At 39.0% G+C, this 23,645-nt stretch overlaps 1 protein-coding gene across 1 annotated transcript in view; it reads left to right on the top strand.

Moving 5' to 3' along the window:
* Window positions 1-23,645, top strand: part of Marf1 (meiosis regulator and mRNA stability factor 1-like protein) — a 514,957-nt gene that overhangs the window by 418,566 nt on the left and 72,746 nt on the right. Inside the window, exon 17 of the mRNA XM_080267004.1 lies at window positions 5,322-5,484. Within this exon, the coding sequence (XP_080123130.1) occupies window positions 5,322-5,484 (163 nt within the window). The remainder of the gene's footprint in view (window positions 1-5,321; window positions 5,485-23,645) is intronic.

Raw genomic sequence — 23,645 nt, 5'->3', positions numbered from 1 at the left:
AAGAGCAGTCGTTCACACTGTAAAAGCCCAAAAGGCTAGGTATTATCAAAATAAAGTTGATTCATGTGGTGGTGATCAAAAAAAATTGTCTGCAGTAGTGAACAATTTGGTTGGTCAGAGGAATGTAATTGTTAAACCAACTTCTTTATCTGATGCCCAATTGGCTTCTGATTTTGCTTCATTTTTTACAAGTAAGATATCTCGCATAAGAAGTGATTTAGACAGCAGTTCTCCTAGTGAAGTGTACTCAGTTGACTTCCAGCCACGGTGCACCGGGGATCATTTGCTTTCAACATTTCATCCACTGGATGTAAACAAAGTCAAATGTTACATCAGAGAACGTAATAAAACATTTTGCTCACTCGATCCATGTAACATGTCACGACTGCCTGATGTGTATGAGCATGCTGCAGACTTTATCTGCAACATAATAAATAGATGCTTCTTAGAAAGTAATTTTGTTCAGTCTGAGAAACGTGCTTTGCTTAGGCCCCTAATTAAGAAACCTGGCCTTGATGTCGAGAGCATGACAAATTATCGTCCCGTCTCTAACCTGTCGTTTTTATCCAAGATTATTGAGCGGGCCATACTTGACCAACTCTTACCACTACTGGAACACAACAGAGTTGTTCCTGTTGTTCAATCAGCATACAGAAAATACCATTCGACTGAAACTGCACTAACAAGGATTCAGAGCGACTTGGTGGCAAACACTTGTAGTGGGATGTCCTCTCTCCTAGTTCTTTTGGATCTGTCTGCAGCTTTTGATACAGTAGATCATAAACTATTGTTGGATGATCTGTATTTTAATGGCGTTCGTGATAGTGCCCTTTTGCTCCTTAAGTCGTATCTGTCGGACAGATCTCAGAGAGTGGTTGTTGATTACGCTAGCTCTGATTCTGCTCCTCTTCTATATGGAGTCCCTCAAGGATCAGTTTTGGGTCCAATTCTATTTACTATCTACACAAGTAGTTTATCGTCTCTACTTGATGCTTATGATGTGTCCTATCATTTTTATGCTGATGACACCCAGCTCTATGTTAAGATGTCAGATATCAACGATACTAAGATAAAGTTTGAATCTCTAATGTCTGATATTAAGATCTGGATGGCTAAGAGGAAACTTAAGCTGAATGATGGTAAAACTGAGATCATCATCATCAGAGGAAACAGAAGGGGTGATGACACTGACAATGCCTTGGCTTTGAACATTGGCGTGTCACAGCTGCATCCAGTCAGTTCTGTTCGAAATTTGGGTGTTTATTTTAATTCTAAGTTAAATTACAAAGAACACATTAATCAGGTTGTAAGAGGGTGTAACTTGCATATCAGAAATCTGTATTCTGTGAGAAGATTCCTGAATAGACAGTGCCTCCTAACATTGGTCCATGCAGTGGTCTTGTCTCGTGTTGATTATTGTAATTCACTGTGGGTTGGTCTTCCAAATAATATACTAACAAAAGTTCAGTCTGTGTTGAACAGGGCGGCACGGCTTATCTTTGGTCTTCCCCCGAGAACCTCAACTACCCCGTTTCTGATTGAGTTGCATTGGTTACCAGTAAAGGCTAGAATTGAATTTAAACTGTGTCTTATTACATTCAAGGTTCTTAAGTTTGGTGAACCGAAGTATCTTGCCGAATTGTTAAAACTCCCATCAACACGCCCGGGTGTGATGTTATGCAGTGAAGATGATTCCTTGCGTCTTGACGAGCCAGGAGCCATTCACCAGTCATCTTTCTCTGATCGTTCTTTTGGATATAGAGCCCCTAGATTATATAACAGATTGCCATTGTCCATAAGACAACTCTCTACTGTTGAATCCTTTAAGAGACAGCTGAAAGCCTTTCTTTTTTCAAAATGCTACGACCTGGAGAGAGGTACTATGACAGATGATTATAGGGTTTAATTTTTGCCACTTTCATGTATATATGATGTAGCTTGTATTATATACAAGAAATGTCACAATTCTTGTAATTGTAAAAATAACGAGCGCTAGTGAATTCCCTAAAGGAAGAACTGGCGCTTTTGAGAAACAAAAGGCCAGATTATTATTATTACTATTATTATTATTATTATTACCTTCACTTTTATATCTTTTAGCACCGGTACATTTCTAATCACTCCCTCCCCTTCCACAAACTCTTTTTCATTAGTGAAAACCGATTGGACATATTTGTTCATTATTTCAGCTTGCATTGCTGCATCTTTATAGACCTCTCCTTTTACTTTCAGTATGGTGATTCCTTCCTTTTGTTTCAGTTTGCCATTAACAAATCTATAAAACAGTTTGGGTTCATCCTTACATTTGTCTATTATACTTTTTTCAAAAATTTTTCTTTATGTATTCTTGTGTATTCATTTCTAATTCTTTTATATTCTTCCTTTGTTCTGGTGTTACCTCTGTTTCTCCAATTGTTCCACGCCTTATCTCGCTCTTTTATTGCTATCATACACCTTCTATTAAACCATTCCTTTTTCCTGTTTTCTTTCCCTCTTACTCTTGGTACAAATTTTTCCACTCCCAAATTATAGAGGTCTAGAAAGATATCCCACTTCCTCTGTATCTCTCTTGTTTCTCTGAATTTTCTCCAATCCGCATTTTCAAAAAAGTTTCTCAATCCTGTAAAATTTGCTTTCCCAAAGTTGTATCTTCCCTGTCTATGAAGCTCGTCTCTTGGCTTGATGTTCCCTATTATCATCTGGAACTCAATGACCACATGATCACTTTTTCCTAAAGGACAGAGATATTTCAATGATTCTATTACATTGGGTTCTTTGGTAAACAGTAAATCTAATCTTGCTGGTGTGTCCTCGCCTCGAAACCGTGTCTCTTTTTTGATCCATCACGTCATCACATTATTCATTATTATATTTAATAACATAGTGCCCCACGAATCTTCGCCGCCTCCCGAGTACCATTCCTCCCAGTTCACCTCTTTGCAGTCAAAGTCACCCACCAAAATTATATTATTACTTTTCTCAATTATTTTTTGTAAATAGCTAACCATATCTGACAACATCTCCTGGTATTCGTCATCCTTCCATGCTCTCGTCTTAGGGGGAACATACACTACCGCCATATCTCTCTTAACATTCTCTCCAGTTTCTAATTTCATATATATCACTTCAGCCCTGCCTTCTCCTATTTCCACGGTATCTACATTTATGTTGTTCTTCACAGCTATCATAACTCCTCCTCCCGTTTTTTCTTTTCTGTCTTTCCTCCACAGTTTGTATTTACCATCTCCCAAATGAACATCAATATCTTCTCTTAATTTAGTCTCTACAAAGCACATGACATCAGGTTCATGTTCTCTCAAGAAATCGTTAATTTCGAGCCTTGCTGATATTAAACCATCAACATTAGTATATATCACCTTCAAATTATTTTTGATGTTTTTTATACCCTCTTCTCTCCTACTCTCCGTCGGTACCACTTCCTCAACTTCTGATCTTTCACAGCCATCCCTCTTAGTTTCCTTCACTTCTATTTCCTTACTTTCATATCCATTACTCTCCAAAAAAAAAAGGATTACATTCTTCCTCTGTCCTCTTATCATTTTTTTTCTTTTACTTCTTCGTTCAATGATTTTAAAACTTCTCTTTCTTCTTCATTCAAATCTTTTCTTATTATAATATTTTCCATCCCTGCCTCTTTGCTTAATTTCCAGGTCACTTTGAGTATATCTTCTACTACACTTTCTGCTGACAACTTGACTCTCATTGGTCTAGTTTCCCATTTCTTATAAGGCCCTATTCTCCTTACTTCTTCAATTTCTTTTACCCACTTGTCTCCTTCGGGATCAGTCTTGCCTAATATTCCTCCTACCAGGTTCGTGTCTTTCTCGAGTCTCACGGATCTAACCTTTTCTTCCTCCTCTTTGTTTCCAAAGATTACCACGCATCTGTTCCTTTCTACAGTTTCTCTCACTGTTTTCTCTTTTTTCTTCAGTATTTTCATTACATTTTCTTCCAATTTTACCTTGTTCATTTCTCTTTCTTCCTGGATGATTTCTCTTAAGCTGACCACTTCTTTCTGTTCTTCTTCTACGTGTGCCCACTTTGCCTTATGCTCTTCCAATACACTGTTCACCTTCTCTGTTTTATTAGTACTCTCTTCTAGTTTTCTCCTCATTTCAATATTTTCTCGCTTCAAATTTCTTATCTCTTCATTCGCCGTTTCATTAGACTGGATCAGACTCTGTATAGTGATCTCCGTATTCTTAGACACATCTTTTAACACTAGATTCTCCACTTTCTTTTCAAGTTCACTAATCCTCATAATCAATGTTTTAACCAGATCCATGACATTATTATTTCTATCAAATCCTGGAAATTCGAGTCCCTCAGTGTTTACATTTTCGGCCATGATTGTATGTGTGTGTGTGTGTGTGTGTGTTTGTGTTCTGCAGCACTATCTACCTTGTATGAATGTGTCCTAATACATATTGAGAGTATCCAAAAGTTTTTAAAGTGAAGCATATAATGAATATTCATTGTACAGTCGCGGCACATAGTCCTTGACCAGGGTGTAAGGGAAAGTCAATGCCACCACAGGGCTGCAGTGTGATGGAACACTTTCCCTTACACCCCCTGCAGGGGGTGATGGGGGAAGGAGGCAGGGGGTGTAAGGGAACGTGTTCCGACGCACTGAAGCCCTGTGGTGGCATTGACTTTCCCTTACATCCTGGTCAAGGACTATGTGCCACGACTGTACATAGGATCTGTGAAATCTCAAGCACTGGTGTCATAGCATTAATATTAATTCATCTATCATCCAGTCCTACATTGCCCCATGAGGAGCCTAGGAGCCTGGGGCTAGGAAGTTGGTCCCGACATTTAAGATGAGAGTGACCAGCCTCACTCATCCCTGAGTGGCATTACACGAGCAATCGACCTCAACCATCCCTTGGATATAAACCTTCACCGGCTCAATCCGACTGGAGCGCAATAATTACCCACTAAACCACCAGGCGCCAAAGTTTGGTTAAATGGTTACCACCCAGCGTAGTAAATGGTTTCTTGGTGTACAGGAAACCATTTGTCACTCAGTGTAGAGTCACCCACAGGCAGAAGGAAGAGAAAGAATGAAGGAAAGAAAGACAGAAGAGGGAGTGTAAAGTTGCCCACATCTTAAAGTATAATATGTGAATTAAAGAAGATCCAGCTGTGGCTTGGAAATACCATGAATTGCCTGTGAGGCAACTTACAGTGTAAAAGCAAAGATGTTCCAACTGATTAAGAGTAACACATAACAAAGTTTGGCTCCCATTCTTAAAACACTTGATACTGAAGTAAAAGGATTGATATCACCATCATAGGTGTGGCATGCCGTCCAGCAACATTTGGGTTCCCCAACCTGGTGGCCTTGGTTCAAGCACTAGGGGACCTGGTTGCAGTGAGGGGCCGTGGCACCAAACGAATCCTTGTACTGAACCGAGAAACAGCCCCACCATTACCCTTCCCTGCTGCAGGGGGTGATAGGTAAGTGATTGCCCAGAGGTAAGCATATAAAAATATGCAGTAAATAATTAAATACTTATTGTAGAACAGTGTTGAGTATATAGATTATTAACATTTTTCCATATGTATTTGGATTGTTTACCTTTAACCCAGTAATTTTAGAACTGGCTGTATATACAGCATGTCATGTCTTTTCCTTAATATTATCCCTAGCAAGACTGTTAGGCCAATGAATTGGTAACAGTGCATTAGTAGTGAAATGAAGTTAGAGATAATAAGACAATACAGTACTTCAAACTTGTTTATTGCAGTCCATTGATAACTGGTATTGTACTCTCCATGGTGTTACACACACACACACACACACACACACACACACACACACACACACACACACACACACACACACACGAACAGCCGGAGAGAGAGGACGTCCCAGGCATCGCTCCTGACCTTGAGTAGTTTCAGGAATTTTGTCTGTCCTGTCTCCTAGGGTCTTTCTCTAAATTTAAAATAATGAAAGTTGGTAGACTACCAAAAATGTAAAGATTTGTTGGTAATAGTATACATGAATGTTTGTGGCTTATTGGTAACAGCTGTTTAGGTACTTGATCGGTACGTTAAAGATGGCTGAAAATGTAAACAATGAGGGAATGGAATTTCAAGGATTTGATGCTAATACTAATGTCATGGACCTAGTGAAAACATTAATTATGAGGATTAGTGAACTCGAAAAAAAAGTAGAGAATCTAGTGATAAAGGATGTGTCAGGAAATACGGAAACCACCATACAGAGTCTAATCCAGTCCAACGAATCAGCCAATGAAGAGATTAAGAATTTGAAGCGGGAAAATGTTGAACTGAGGAGGAAACTTGAAGAGAGTACTAATAAAACGGAGAAGGTGAGTAATGTACTAGAAGAACACAAGGCAAAGTGGGCACACGTAGAGGAAGAACAGAAAGAAGTGGTCAGCTTAAGAGAGATCATCCAGGAAGAAAGGGAAATGAACAAGAAAGAAATGGAAGAAAATGTAGTGAAAATACTGAAGAAAAAAGAGAAAATAGTGAGAGAAACTGTAGAAAGGAACAGATGTGTGGTAGTATTTGGAAACAGGGAAGAGGAAGAAAAGGTTAGGTTCGCAAGACTCGAGAGAGACACGAACATGGTGAGAGGAATATTAGGCAAGATTGACCCCGAAGGAAACAAGTGGGTAAAAGAAATTGAGGAAGTAAGGAGGATAGGGCCTTATAAGAAAGGGGAAACAAGACCAATGAGAGTCAAGTTTACATCAGAAAGTGTAATAAATGAGATACTTAAAGTGACCTGGAAATTAAGCAAAGAGGCGGGGATGGAAAATATTATAATAAGAAAAGATCTGAATGAAGAAGAAAGAGAAGCTTTAAAATCATTAAAGGAAGAAGTAAAGGAAAAAAAATGATAAGAGGACAGAGGAAGAACGTAATACTTTTTTTTTTGGAGAGTATTGGATATGAAAGTAATGAAATGTTATTTAAGGAAATAGAATTGAAGGAAAAAGTGGGATGGTTGTGAAAGATCAGAAGTTGAGGAAGTGGTACGGACAGAGAGTAGGAGAGAAGAGGGTATTAATAATGTCAAAAATAATTTGAAGGTGATATATACTAATGTTGATGGTTTCATATCGACAAGGATCGAAATTAATGATTTCTTGAGAGAACATCAACCTGATGTCATGTGCTTTGTAGAGACCAAATTAAGAGAAGATATTGATGTTCATTTGGGAGATGGTAAATACAAAATGTGGAGAAAAGACAGAAAAGAAAAAAGGGAGGAGGAGGATGATAGCAGTGAAGAACAACATAAATGTAGATACTGTGGAAATGGGAGAAGGCAGGGCTGAAGTGATATATATGAAATTAGAAACTGGAGAGAATGTTAAGAGAGATATGGCGGTAGTGTATGTTCCCCCAAAGACGAGAGCATGGAAGGATGACGAATACCATGAGATGTTGTCAGATATGGCTAGCTACTTGCAAAAAATAATTGAGAAAAGCAATAATATAATTTTGGTGGGTGACTTTAATTGTAAAGAGGTGAACTGGGAGGAATGGTACTCGGGAGGCGGCGAGGATTCGTGGGGTACTATGTTATTAAATATAATAATGAATAATGTGATGACGCAGTGGGTCAAAGAAGAGACACGGTTTCGAGGTGAGGACACACCAGCAAGGTTAGATTTACTGTTCACCAAAGAACCTGATGTAATAGAATCATTGGAATATCTCTGTCCTCTGGGAAAAAGTGATCACGTGGTCATTGAGTTCCAGATGTTAATAGGAAACGTCGAGCCAAGAGACGAGCTTCATAGACAGGGAAGATACAACTTTGGCAAAGCAAATTTTACAGGATTGAGAAACTTTTTTTGAAAATGCGGATTGGAGAAAATTCAGAGAAACAAGAGAGATACAGAGGAAGTGGGATATCTTTCTAGACCTCTATAATTTGGGAGTGGAAAAATTTGTACCAAGAGTAAGAGGGAAAGAAAACAGGAAAAAGGAGTGGTTTAATAGAAGGTGTAAGATAGCCAAAAAAGAGAGAGATAAGGCGTGGAACAATTGGAGAAAGAGAGGTAACGACAGAACAAAGGAAGAATATAAAAGAACAAGAAACGAATACACAAGAATACGTAGGGAAGAAGAAAGGAATTTTGAAAAAGGTATAATTGACAAATGCAAGGATGAACCCAAACTGTTTTATAGATTTGTTAATGGCAAACTGAAACAAAAGGAAGGAATCACCAAGCTGAAAGTAGATGGAGAGGTCTTTAATGATGCGGCAATGCAAGCAGAAATAATGAACAAACGTTTCCAGTCAGTTTTCACTAAAGAAAAGGAGCTTGTGGGAAGGGGAGGGAGTGATTAGAAATGTTCCGGTGATGAAAGATATAAAAGTGGAGGTGCAGGAAGTGTATAAATTACTGAAACTCAAGATGTAAGGAAAGCCCCAGGACCTGATGGAATTTCTAATTGGGTACTGAAGGAATGCAGAGAACAACTGGTGGATAAAATTCACAGCTTAATTGTATGCTCACTGGAAGAGGGGAAAGTGCCAAAAGAATGGAAGAGGGCAAATGTGGTACCAATTTACAAGGGAGGAAAAGAACCCCTGAATTATAGACCAGTGTCTCTAACCAGCATGGTCGCAAAATTGTGTGAGAGAATCCTGAAAGACAGATGGATAAAATATCTGGAAGAGATGAATATTTTGGCTGAATGTCAGTTTGGATTCAGAAGTGGAAGGTCATGTGTTTCAAACTTGTTGAGCTTTTTACTCAAGAGCGATTGATGTGGTACAGGAGAGAGATGGTTGGGTGGATTGTGTGTACTTAGACTTAGAGAAGGCCTTTGACAAGGTACCTCATAAGAGACTAATGTGGAAACTAGAATATATAGGAGGACTAAAGGGGAAACTTCTGGAATGGATGAGAGACTTTTTGAGAGACAGACAAATGAGGACAGTAATAAAGGAAAAGATGTCTGGATGGAGGGAAGTAACAAGTGGAGTCCCTCAAGGCTCAGTGTTGGCGCCAGTAATGTTCCTGATTTATGTAAATGATATGGTAGATGGAGTGAACAGTTATGCGAGTCTGTTTGCTGATGATGTAAAGATCTTGAGGAAGATAGAGGTTGAGGAGGATTGTAAAATACTGCAGGAGGATTTGGATAGGATACACATTTGGAGCCGGACGTGGGAAATGAAATTTAATGTAAAGAAATGTAAAATATTGGAAATGGGTAAAAGTACCAAGAGACCATCACTGAATTATTTTTTGGGTAATGAATTAATCACAAAAAAGGAGAGAAGAGAAAGATTTGGGAGTGCTGGTCCAAGATAGTTTGTCACCAGAAAAGCACATTAACAAGATAGTTGGAGAGACTTATAAGCTCTTGACTAACATAAGAGTAGCATTTCATTATATGGATGAGGAAATGATGAAAAAATTGATAGTGGCCATGATCCGCCCCAGGTTAGAATATGCAACGGTAGTGTGGTCCCCACACAAAAAGAAAGATATAAACAAGATTGAGAGAATACAAAGAACAGCAACAAAGATGGTCCCCAGTCTGACAGACCTGTCATACAGAGAGGCTGGAAAAACTGGATTTGCCTTCGTTAGAGGAAAGGAGAAAGAGGGGAGACATGATTGTGGTGTTCAGGACCATGGTGGGAGTAGATAAAATTGACAAAGAAGATCTGTTTGTATGGGATAAGAGAGCAACAAGAGGACATGGAATGAAATTGAAAAAGTCAAGCTGCTTGAAGGATATCAAGAAATATAGCTTTCCTTACAGAAGTATAGACTTATGGAATAGCCTGGACAAAGAGATCGTCCAGTCTAAAAACATAAACGAGTTTAAAGTTAAATTCGACTTATTGAGAAACAGCGACGGAAACCCACGAGCATAGTACATTCCGTGTATATCACAATTAGGTATATTCTTAAATATTTGGAACGACTTAGACAAAGAGGTGGTGCATGAGAAAAACATTCATGTGTGTAAAGGTAGACTTGATAAATGTGGATATGGAGACAGGACAACACGAGCATTGCTCAATTCCGGTATACTACAAATAGGTAAATACAAATAGGTAAATACACACACACACACACACACACACACACACACACACACACACACACACACACACACACACACACACACACTATGAAATTAGGTAGTTCAAAATTACATCCTGCAGCACAAAGAAACAGAAATAAAGGAAACTAGGGGGGATGGTTGTGAAAGATCAGAAGTTGAGGAAGTGGTACGGACAGAGAGTAGGAGACAAGAGGGTATTAATAATGTCAAAAATAATTTGAAGGTGATATATACTAATGTTGATGGTTTCATATCGACAAGGATCGAAATTAATGATTTCTTGAGAGAACATGAACCTGATGTCATGTGCTTTGTAGAGGCCAAATTAAGAGAAGATATTGATGTTCATTTGGGAGATGGTAAATACAAACTGTGGAGAAAAGACAGAAAAGAAAAAAAGGGAGGAGGAGTGATGATAACAGTGAAGAACAACATAATTGTAGATACTGTGGAAATGGGAGAAGGCTGGGCTGAAGTGATATATATGAAATTAGAAACTGGAGAGAATGTTAAGAGAGATATGGCGGTAGTGTATGTTCCCCCAAAGACGAGGGCATGGAAGGATGACGAATACCATGAGATGTTGTCAGATATGGCTAGCTGCTTGCAAAAAATAATTGAGAAAAGCAATAATATAATTTTGGTGGGTGACTTTAATTGTAAAGAGGTGAACTGGGAGGAATGGTACTCGGGAGGCGGTGAGGATTCGTGGGGTACTATGTTATTAAATATAATAATGAATAATGTGATGACGCAGTGGGTCAAAGAAGAGACACGGTTTCGAGGTGAGGATACACCAGCAAGGTTAGATTTACTGTTCACCAAAGAACCCGATGTAATAGAATCATTGGAATATCTCTGTCCTTTGGGAAAAAGTGATCACGTGGTCATTGAGTTCCAGATGTTAATAGGAAACGTCGAGCCAAGAGACGAGCTTCATAGACAGGGAAGATACAACTTTGGCAAAGCAAATTTTACAGGATTGAGAAACTTTTTTGAAAATGCGGATTGGAGAAAATTCAGAGAAACAAGAGAGATACAGAGGAAGTGGGATATCTTTCTAGACCTCTATAATTTGGGAGTGGAAAAATTTGTACCAAGAGTAAGAGGGAAAGAAAACAGGAAAAAGGAGTGGTTTAATAGAAGGTGTATGATAGCCCAAAAAGAGAGAGATAAGGCGTGGAACAATTGGAGAAAGAGAGGTAACTACAGAACAAAGGAAGAATATAAAAGAACAAGAAACGAATACACAAGAATACGTAGGGAAGAAGAAAGGAATTTTGAAAAAGGTATAATTGACAAATGCAAGGATGAACCCAAACTGTTTTATAGATTTGTTAATGGCAAACTGAAACAAAAGGAAGGAATCACCAAGCTGAAAGTAGATGGAGAGGTCTTTAAGGATGCGGCAGCAAGCAGAAATAATGAACAAATGTTTCCAGTCAGTTTTCACTAAAGAAAAGGAGCTTGTGGAAGGGGAGGGAGTGATTAGAAATGTTCCGGTGATGAAAGATATAAAAGTGGAGGTGCAGGAAGTGTATAAATTACTGGAAACTCAAGATGTAAGGAAAGCCCCAGGACCTGATGGAATTTCTAATTGGGTACTGAAGGAATGCAGAGAACAACTGGCGGATAAAATTCACAGCTTAATTGTATGCTCACTGGAAGAGGGGAAAGTGCCAAAAGAATGGAAGAGGGCAAATGTGGTACCAATTTACAAGGGAGGAAACAGGGAAGAACCCCTGAATTATAGACCAGTGTCTCTAACCAGCATGGTCGCAAAATTGTGTGAGAGAATCCTGAAAGACAGATGGATAAAATATCTGGAAGAGATGAATATTTTGGCTGAATGTCAGTTTGGATTCAGAAGTGGAAGGTCATGTGTTTCAAACTTGTTGAGCTTTTACTCAAGAGCGATTGATGTGGTACAGGAGAGAGATGGTTGGGTGGATTGTGTGTACTTAGACTTAGAGAAGGCCTTTGACAAGGTACCTCATAAGAGACTAATGTGGAAACTAGAATATATAGGAGGACTAAAGGGGAAACTTCTGGAATGGATGAGAGACTTTTTGAGAGACAGACAAATGAGGACAGTAATAAAGGAAAAGATGTCTGGATGGAGGGAAGTAACAAGTGGAGTCCCTCAAGGCTCAGTGTTGGCGCCAGTAATGTTCCTGATTTACGTAAATGATATGGTAGATGGAGTGAACAGTTATGCGAGTCTGTTTGCTGATGATGTAAAGATCTTGAGGAAGATAGAGGTTGAGGAGGATTGTAAAATACTGCAGGAGGATTTGGATAGGATACACAATTGGAGCCGGACGTGGGAAATGAAATTTAATGTAAAGAAATGTAAAATATTGGAAATGGGTAAAAGTACCAGGAGACCATCACTGAATTATTTTTTGGGTAATGAATTAATCACAAAAAGGAGAGAAGAGAAAGATTTGGGAGTGCCGGTCCAAGATAGTTTGTCACCAGAAAAGCACATTAACAAGATAGTTGGAGAGACTTATAAGCTCTTGACTAACATAAGAGTAGCATTTCATTATATGGATGAGGAAATGATGAAAAAATTGATAGTGGCCATGATACGCCCCAGGTTAGAATATGCAGCGGTAGTGTGGTCCCCACACAAAAAGAAAGATATAAACAAGATTGAGAGAATACAAAGAACAGCAACCAAGATGGTCCCCAGTCTGACAGACCTGTCATACAGAGAGAGGCTGGAAAAACTGGATTTGCCTTCGTTAGAGGAAAGGAGAAAGAGGGGAGACATGATTGCGGTGTTCAGGACCTTGGTGGGAGTAGATAAAATTGACAAAGAAGATCTGTTTGTATGGGATAAGAGAGCAACAAGAGGACATGGAATGAAATTGAAAAAGTCAAGCTGCTTGAAGGATATCAAGAAATATAGCTTTCCTTACAGAAGTATAGACTTATGGAATAGCCTGGACAAAGAGATCGTCCAGTCTAAAAACTTAAACGAGTTTAAAGTTAAATTCGACTTACTGAGAAACAGCGACGGAAACCCACGAGCATAGTACATTCCGTGTATATCACAATTAGGTATATTCTTAAATATTTGGAACGACTTAGACAAAGAGGTGGTGCATGAGAAAAACATTCATGTGTGTAAAGGTAGACTTGATAAATGTGGATATGGAGACAGGACAACACGAGCATTGCTCAATTCCTGTATACTACAAATAGGTAAATACAAATAGGTAAATACACACTATGAAATTAGGTAGTTCAAAATTACATCCTGCAGCACAAAGAAACAGAAATGAAATTAAAGAATTGGTTTAATACAGAATGTATGAGATCAGAAGAAAAAAAAAAGAGATTTGCTGCGGAATAGATACAGAAGACACAATAGTGAGAGGGTGTATAACAACTATAAACAGGCAAGAAATGATTGTATAATGATAAGGCAGAAGGCTTAAAGACAGTTTGAGGAAGACATTATAAATAAAAGTAGTGATCAACCTAAGCTGTTTTACAGCTACATCCAAAGCAAAACTAAAGTTAAAGATAAAAAAGTCCATTACAGACGAGGGGATCATCTATACACAACAGAAAGATATTTGTGAAACACTGAATAAAAACATTCAATCAGTTTTTACAAAAGAAAATAATTTTAAAAGAAATAATATAGAACATGCATACTCACACATATTACCAGATATACAAATATCAGAAAAAGAAGTGTAGGAAGAGTTCAGTAAATTAGACAAAGGAAAAGCATGTGGTCCTGATGAAATTTCAGGCTGGGTATCTACATGAATGTGCAGAAGAGTTAAGCAGACCATTATATTAAATATTCGGAGAATCCTTAGGTCAAGGTATACTACCTGATATTTGGAAAAAAGAAAAACATTGTCCCCCTCTTCACGAAAAGGAATAGACAGAATCCTCTCATTTACCGACCAGTATCACCGACCATTGTTGTAAGTAAGATACTAGAAAAGCTGATAAGAAAAGTTTAGGTAAACCATCTAGAAGAACACAGTTTGATAACAGAAAGGCAGTTCAGTTTTAGGAAAGGAAAATCTTGTGTTACTAATCTATTAAGCTACTATGATAGTGTTACAGAAACGTTACAGAAAAAAGAAGGATGGGTGAACAATATCTACTGTACAGTATTTAGATTTCAGGAAAGCATTTGACGGAGTACTGTATGAAAGACTTTTATGGAAACTGTACCATCAAGGAGGTATCCAAGGCATCCTGTACTGTTGGATGCAGGATGTTCTCAGAACAGGACTAAGGGAAAATTACTCATTGTGGAGGGAAGTGACTAGCGGACTTCCACAGGGCTCAGTGAAGGCACCAATTATGTTTTTAGTATGTATAAATTCCACAGACAGTAACATTGGAAATGGAAGCTATTTAAATATGTTTTTGTATGATGCAAAAAGACAAAGGAAAATTACTAACGGATTCTTGCTAAGAGCTACAAGAAGAATTAAATAAGCTTCATGAATAGAGCAATAAATGGCAAATGGAATTTAATGTCATGTTATTAAGTTTGGTAAAAGTGAAAAAAGACCAGATTGGGATTATAAGTTAGGAAACTCAACCTTACACATACCAGAAAAGGAGAAGGACTTTGGAATGATTATCAGTAACAGACTATCTCCGGCTGACCACATCAGTGAGAAAGTATGTAACATGTATACATTGCTTGCCAATGTGAGAATAGCATTCACATATATAAATGAAGACATGCAGAGAAAGGTAACATCATTCATCAGACCAACCCTGGAGTATGCATCAGTATTCTGGAATCCTCATCACTAAAAACACATAGATAAGATTGAAAAAGTACAAAGGGCAGCTACAAGATGGGTACCAAGCTTAAGGGATCTGAGCTACGAAGAAAGACTAGAAAAATTGAATCTGCCAACACTACAGGAGAGAAGGAAAAGAGGAGACATGATTATGCTATATAAATCCATCTCAGGGAAAGAGAAAATAGACGTAACTGAATATATAACCTGTGGGGAAGCATCAGCAAGAGGACACTACAAAAAAACTACATAAAATGAGAGGTGATAAAGATGTAAGGAAATTCAGTTTCCTAAATAGGTCAGTTGATTAGTGGAATGCACTACTGAACAAAATAGTGTGCCAAAACTATTCATAAATATAAGGATATGAAAATGGTTTAATACACGAAAATGGTTTAATACACAGAACAGGACGAGCTTGACTCATTCCAGTAAAGATACAATTAGGTAAGAACAATTAGGCAATTAGGTTAGAATGCGTGTACACACACACACACACACACACACGAGTAGCATTTCGTTACATGGATGAGGAAATGATGAAAAAATAGATAGTGGCCATGATCCACCCCTGGTTAGAATATGCATAGTAGTGCTGTCCCCACACTAAAAGAAAGATATAAACAAGATTGAGAGAATACAAAGAACAGCAACCAAGATGGTCCCCAGTCTGGCAGATTTGGCATACAGAGAGAGGCTGGAAAAGCTGGATTTGCCTTCCTTAGAGGAAAGGAGAGAGAGGGGTGATATGATTCCTGTGTTCAGGACCATGATGGAAGTAGATAAATTTGAAGGAGAAGATCTGTTTGTATGGGTTAAAAGAGTAACAAGAGGACAGGGAATGAAACTGAAGAAGCCAAGCTGCTTGAAAGATATCAAGAAATATAATTCTCCTTATAGATGCATAGACATGTGGAATAGCCTGAACAAAGAGATCGTCCAGTCCAAAAACTTAAATGAGTTTAAAGCAAATTTTGACCTATTGAGAAACAGAGACAAGACCCCACAAATATAACTAATTTCCTGTGTATCACAGTTAGGTAAACACACACACACACACACACACACACACACACACACACACACACACACACACACACACACACACACACACACACACACATTGGAAAAGAGCAAGTATTGTGCCAGTTTTCAAGGGTGAAGATAGGGAAGATCCACTCAATTACAGACCTGTATCACGTACTAGTATTATTTGTAAAATCTGCAAGAAAATTATTAGATAAAGATGGATAAAGCATTTAGAAGCAAATGAAGTGATACTACCATGACAATTTGGTTTTAGGGAAGGAAGATCATGTGTTACTAAGTTTTTACAGTAGGTAATAGATGTCATACAAGAGAGGGAGGGATGGGCATATTGTGTCTGTCTGTCTCAAGTAAGCATTTGACAGGGTGCCCAGTAGGAGACTGCTGTGGAAGTTGAAGACCTTTGGAGGGGTGCATGGGAAACTGTTAGAGTGGATGGGAGATTATTTGACAGGAAGGCAGATGAGAACAGTAATAAGACACAAGGTGTCACAGTGGAGAAACATGACTAGTCGAGTACCCCAGGGCTCTGTCTTAGCACTAATAATGTTTCTGATATATGTAAATGATTTGCCAGAGGGTTTGAATAGTTACATGAGTATGTTTGCAGTGAGGGTGCCCAGTAGGAGACTGCTGTGGAAGTTGAAGACCTTTGGAGGGGTGCATGGGAAACTGTTAGAGTGGATGGGAGATTATTTGACAGGAAGGCAGATGAGAACAGTAATAAGACACAAGGTGTCACAGTGGAGAAACATGACTAGTCGAGTACCCCAGGGCTCTGTCTTAGCACTAATAATGTTTCTGATATATGTAAATGATTTGCCAGAGGGTTTGAATAGTTACATGAGTATGTTTGCAGGTGATGCTAAAATCATGAAACATATTAAAGGTATTGATAGTTGTAAGAAACTGCAAGAGGACTTGGACAAACTCCACAGCTGGAGCCAGACTTGGAAAATGAATTTTAATGCCAAGAAGTGTCATGTGTTAGAAATTGGAATGAGTGAAAAAGACCGTGCTGGACATATAAAGTGGGCAATGAGATAATTAGTAAAAGAAAGGATGAGAAAGATTTGGGAGTGATTATTCAGGATGACTTGTCACCAGAAAAGCATCTGAACAAAATCATTGGAGGCACTTATGATATACTGACCAACATGAGAGTGGCTTTTAATTGCATGGATGAGGAAATGCTGAGGGAGTTGATAGTGACCATGATAAGACCAAGACTGGAGTGTGCAGCTGTGGTATGGTCACCTCACTTGAAGAAGCATATTAACAAACTAGAGAGGGTTCAAGGGATGGCAGCAAGGATGATACTATGCTTAAGGGACCTTACCTACGGTACGAGGGAAGATTGGAAAAACTGAAGTTACCTACACTGTGCGAGAGAAGGGAAAGAGGTGACTTGATCACGATATTTAGAAATGTAAAAGAATTGGAAAGGGTCAGTAGAGAGGATCTTTTTGTGCTGGATGATGCTAGAACAAGAGGTCATGATTTCTGTCTATCTATCTATCTATTGCCAGACGTCTCAATCCCGTTTGGGGTGGCCACAAACAAATCGCCTCCACGTCGCCCTGTCCCCTGCCATTTCACTGCCCTGCTCCCAACTCACACCCCACTCTCTCATATACCTCTCCACCTCATCCCTCCATCTCATCCTCGGCCTCCCCCTCCCTCTTCCCTCCTCCACCTCACTCACATACACTCTCTTCGTCAGTCTCTCACCCCCCATCCTCTCCACATGGCCAAACCACCTCAGTGTGTTCCTCGTAACGTTTCCTATCACATCCACACGACAATGCTCCTTTATATCCTCATTCGTCAGCCTGTCTCTCCATGTGACTCCACAGGATTCTTCTTAAATAACTCATTTCCACTGCTCTCACTCTTGACTTGTGTCCTTCCAACAACGTCCAAGTTTCACTTCCATACGTTAGATTTGGTATCACAGTACTGTCATGTAGCAACTTTTTCACTTCCATGCCCACTTCCATGCTCACTTCCCTGTTTCGTAACACTGCTTTCAAAGAACCAGCAACCTTTCTTCCCTGCTGTACCCTTTCAAGCACTTCACCCTCCAAACCTCCATCCTTACTGATCACACTACCTAAGTACTTAAACGTACTCACATTTTCTCATTCCTCACCATCCAACCTCGCTGTACATTCACTGACTTCACCTCTCTCAAAGACCATCACTTTACTCTTCCCTACATTCACGTTTAGATTCCGTTTCTTACACACACTCCCAAACTAGTCCACCAAGCCTTGCAGCTCCCCTTTGTCTTCACTCAGCAACACAGTATCATCTGCAAACAACAGTACAGGGAGTTTCCAAACACTATCCTCTCTCACCAGGGCCTCTCCAACATCCACTCCCCTACCTTGTACCTATTTTATTACCCCATCCATGTACAGATTGAACAACCATTGAAACATGACACATCCCTGTTTCAACCCAACCTTCAAAGAGAAAAATTCACTTAGTTCACCATCCACACGCACTGCAGCCTTAGCACCATCATACATACTCTTCACAGCATTCAACAACTTCCCATCTACTCCATATATTCTTAATACTTTCCACAATCCTTGTCTATCCACCCTGTCATATGCTTTCTCCAAATCCATGAAAGCCGCATACAACTTCTTTTCCTTCTCTAGAAACTTTTCCACTAAAGATCTAAGAATGAATATATGATCAACACAACCTCTTCCCTTCCTAAAGCCTCCCTTTTCTTCTCCAACAAATTCTTCTGTTCTTTCTCTAACTCTGTCATTAAGTATCCTACCATACACTTTTTCTATTCACTAAGAAGACAAATGCCCCTATGATTACCACACACTTCTTTTTCCCCTTTTCCTTTGTACAAGGGAATAGCTATACCTGACTTCCAATCCTCCGGGACTCTACCTTCCTCCCAGGCCAATCTGCACATCTTCCACATCCATTCTACAACTATCTCTCCCCCATGCTTCAGCATTTCACCACACACTCCATCAATACCTGGGGCTTTCCCCAATTTAACTTTCTTCATTGCTTCCACAACTTCTATCCTGCTGATTTTTTCCTGTCTTCTCACCTCCCTCCTTCTCCCAGCCATTCCCCAGCCACTTATACTCGCATTACTTCCATCCTCTGTGTTCAACAATTCCTTAACGTGTTCTCTCCATCTGCTCACTTTTTCTCCCTTCTCCACTAGTAATCTACCATTTTTATCTTTCACTCCCCTGCTAACCTCACTTCCACCCTGTCTTACTCTTCTTCACCTCTTTCCAGAACATTTTCTTACAGTCCCTCCACTTTACATTCAAATTCCTTCCAAATTCCTCATCCACTCTCTTCTTACTCTCTCTTACTAATCTTTTCACCTCTCTCTTTCTTTCTACATATAACTCTCTCTTCCGCATCTCAACTTCTTCCATGCCCCTATTTCTCATCCATTCATTGTATGCTTTCTTCTTTCGTGCCACAGCCTGTCTCACCTCTTCAGTCCACCATGCTGTTCCTTACACCCCCCTCCGTCTTCTCTTCCTCCCACACACCACATCACATGCTGCACATATTTCTTCTGTAAATATATTGCACACACCTTCCACGTCCCCCATCTGCTCCAATTCATATTTGCCCAATCGTTCCTCCACTTCTCTCTTATACTCTGCCTTTTTCTCATCCTCTTGTAACCTTTCCACTCTCCATGCAACTACTTCTTCCTCTCGTCTTTCCCTTCTATTCCTCCATCTTTCTTGGATCCTAATTCTGGCCACCACCAAGTAGTGGTCAGAAAGTCCACTCCCCCAACCTCTATAAGCTCTTGCATCCATTACACATCTTCGCATCCTTTCATCCACACACATAATCAATCATTGCCTTCCTTTCATTCAGTTCACCACCCACCCTTCTCATCACTCGCCATGTATACCTGTGGATCATTTTGTGCTTGAAGAGGGTATTGGCTATCACCAACCCCCTCCCAGCACAAATGTCCACTAACGCACTGCCATTCTCATCTATCTCAGCAGGCACACCCAACTCACCAACTATTCCATCCACCTTCACTTTCCCTACTTTACCATTCATATCACCGATCAAAAACACTCTCTAATTCCTTCCAAACTTTTCCATGCACACTTCCACATTTGTCCAGAACTCTTCTCTCACTCTGCTAGCACGATCTTGCGTTGGCGCATAGACACACACAGTCGCCCACATTTGTATTCCAACTTTCAACTTTACGCACACAATCCTTGACCCAACTGGTCCATACTGTCTTATGCTTTTCTTCCATCTTTTACTCACAACTATACATACTCCTTCCTTTGCCCTCTCATTCTCACCTACTACTGCACATATACCTCATCCATACTCCCATTCTCTCACACTTTCTCCTCTCCATCTTGTTTCAGTTATTCCACATACATCCACTTTCACACCCTCAAGCACCTGGACAATCTCTCTTTCACCTCATCATTCGCTCCTCTTACATTCCATGTAGCCATTACCAAGTCCTTTGTCCGGTCCTGGGTCGTCATCGTTAGGTCAGTCCTTGTCCGAGGCTTCTTGTTTGTTTTTTTTAGTTAGTTGTTTTCCGGGGAGGGGCACTAACCTCCGCCAACCCTTTTAGTCGCCTTTTGCAACAAGCAGGGATACTGGGGGAGTATTCTTGAAAACCCCCCCTACCCCCAGGGTAGGGAAAAATAGATATCTTAAAATGATCTTAAAAGGTTCAGTTTCCTGAACAGAAGGACAAGTATTTGGAACCACTTAGACGAAGAGGTAGTGCAGGCGAAAAACATGTGTTTAAAAGTAGGCTAGATAAATGTAGATATGGAGACAGGACAACATGAGCTTAGGTCAATTCCTGTATACTACAAATAGGTACACACACACACACACACACACACACACACACACACACACACACACACACACACACACACACACACACACACACACACACACACACACACACACACACACACACACAGGCAGTCAAAGAAGGCAGACGTGCTACATCGGTGCTCCGTACCGGACCAACACGGCCAGTGGCATTACCTAAATTAGTATCTTTGAATGAGTCAAGCTCTGTACCAGGTTAGACTAAATGATTTTTCATTATTAAAAGGAAAAAAAAAAAAGTTTAAACAAGACTGGTTCAAACAGAACAAAGAACCACGAGGAAATGCGCTGAGTCAGCTGGGTTTGTTTAGACTACAGCAACACGGGGAAAGTGTACATACTCAGTAAGTACATACTCTGTTCATTTAGTATTACAAAATGGATACATACTTCAGTAAAACAAATTTGGAAAAGAAAAGGGATAAAAGTAAAAAGCAAAATGATGATTTCTACCAAGAACTGGTTGAAGTGGAGACTCAAAATAGACTGGTTGAACGTGTACACAAACTAGAAATGACTTTCAAAAATGAAATTGATGAAATAAAGAAGCAAATGCACTTGCAAAAGGAAGAGATAGAAAAACTAGGAAGGGAGGCCAATAAGAAAGACACAACCATCAGTGAACTAACAGTGGAATTGAGTACGCTTAGGAAGAAAGTGAGTGAAATGGCAAGTACAGTAGTCAATCACGAGAGTGTTATGGAAGAGTTAAAAAATGACACAAAGACAATTAGGCAAGCAAGCAGTCTTATGGACCAGAGCAGTGATATTGAGAAGATAACACAGGTGAATGAAGCTGTGCAAAGCTACAAAAATGATGTAGAAACCATGTATGCTGAAATGGTGAAAGTAAAGAAAGACTTAGAAAGAAGGGTGGAGGAAAAAAGCATTAAAAAGGAAGTGAAAAGAATAATCCAAAACAATCCAAAGTTAGTCAGAGATTCAGTAGAGATAAACAAATCAATAGTAATCACTGGTATAGAAGAGGAAGAGGTCAAAAACAAGATCACAAGAGACAAAAAGAAGATGGCAAATGTAATGAGCTTACTGAAAGAAGTATCAGAGGAAATCTGTAGTAAAGACATAGAGGAACACAAAAGGTTAGGGAAATACGAGAAAAGCAAGACAAGACCTCTAAAGGTGACTTTCCAGAGTGTAAACACTGTGGAAGAGATACTAAAAAATGCAAAGAATCTTATGGAAAAAGAGGAGTTCAAAAATGTATGGATAAAAAGATGCCTAACACAAGAGGAACTGGAATTACTGAAAGAGAAAAGGGAGGAAGCAAAAACAAAAAATGAGGGAAGATCAGAAGAGGAGAAGAAGAATTTTTTTACAAAGTAATAGGATTGCAGGTACGAAAGTGGTACACAAACAGGATGGAAGAAAGAGGAGGAAGGTAGTAGAACCATGTCATGACAAGTATATAAACAAGATGATAAAGTTGATGTACTCAGATGTGGAAGGAATGGTATCTAAATTACTAGAGATGAATGATTATCTAAGAGAAAATGAACCACAAATAATATGCCCAACTGAAACAAAATTAACACCAAGGATATCCAATGACATACTAAACTTAGAGGAATACAATATATGGAGAAGAGACAGAAATTTAAAAAAAGGAGGAGGAATTATAATATTAACTAAGAAAAATCTAAAAGTCAAGGAAATAAAATTAGATATACCATCACAGGTAGAACTGATTGCAGTGGAGATCGACACATCTGAAGGTAAAGTAGTTGTAGCCAATTTGTACATGCCACCCAGATCAAACACATGGGAAAGAAACGAATATGAGGACCTGGCAGAGAGTACAATTCAAAGTATAAGATCCTTGCTACATAAAATGGAAGAGAAATCGGAAAGAATTATACTAACTGGGGACTTCAATACAAATATAAATTGGAATACTCTAGATATAAATAGCCAAGAAAGCTGTTGGGACCAAAAGCTCCTGGATCTCGTACAAGAGTTTTTCTTATCGCAACATGTGAGGGAAACTACTCGAAAAAGAGGACTTGATGTACCTTCAGTGCTAGATCTAATATTTAATAGGCAAGAAAATGATATTGACAGTTTAATATATCACCCTCCACTCGGCAAAAGCGATCATGCAGTACTAAATTATAACTTCAGGATAGCATATGACACAGTAAACAGCAATGACAGTTACAAAAAGAGCATAAACTATAAAAAGGGAAATTATCAAGACCTAAAGAAATATTTCTTAGAAGTTGATTGGGAAAATGAGCTTAGAGGACAAGATTTAAGTGCTGTATATAAAAAATTTTGTGAATTTTATGAAATAGGAGTCCAGAAGTACATTCCACAGCACAAAGAAGCAGATAAGAAAATACAGAAATGGTTCAATACAGAATGTAAAAAATCAAAAGAAAGAAGAGATTTGTTGTGGAATAGATACAGAAGACACAATAGTGAAAGGGCGTATAATAATTACAAACAGGCAAGAAACTACTATACAAGAATAAGGAGGGAAGCCCAAAAACAGTTTGAGGAGGATATAATAAATAAAAGTAGTGATCAACCAAAGCTATTTTAAAGCTATATCAGAAGCAAAACCAAAGTAAAAGATATAATACAATCCATTACGGACGAGGGAATCACTTCTACACAAGAGAAAGATATTTGTGAAGCACTAAATAAGAATTTCCGATTAGTTTTTACAGAAGAAAAAAAATTTGAGAGGGACTATGTGGAACACGCATGTCCACACATACTACCAGATATACAAATAGCAGAAAAAGTAATACAGGAGGAGTTAAGTAGATT

This window comes from Coenobita brevimanus, chromosome 23 (assembly GCF_032717465.1).
Source record: "Coenobita brevimanus isolate Jiangsu-jjx chromosome 23, ASM3271746v2, whole genome shotgun sequence".
In the NCBI taxonomy this organism is placed as follows: Eukaryota; Metazoa; Arthropoda; class Malacostraca; order Decapoda; family Coenobitidae; genus Coenobita; species Coenobita brevimanus.
This window is presented reverse-complemented; position numbering and strand designations above follow the sequence as displayed.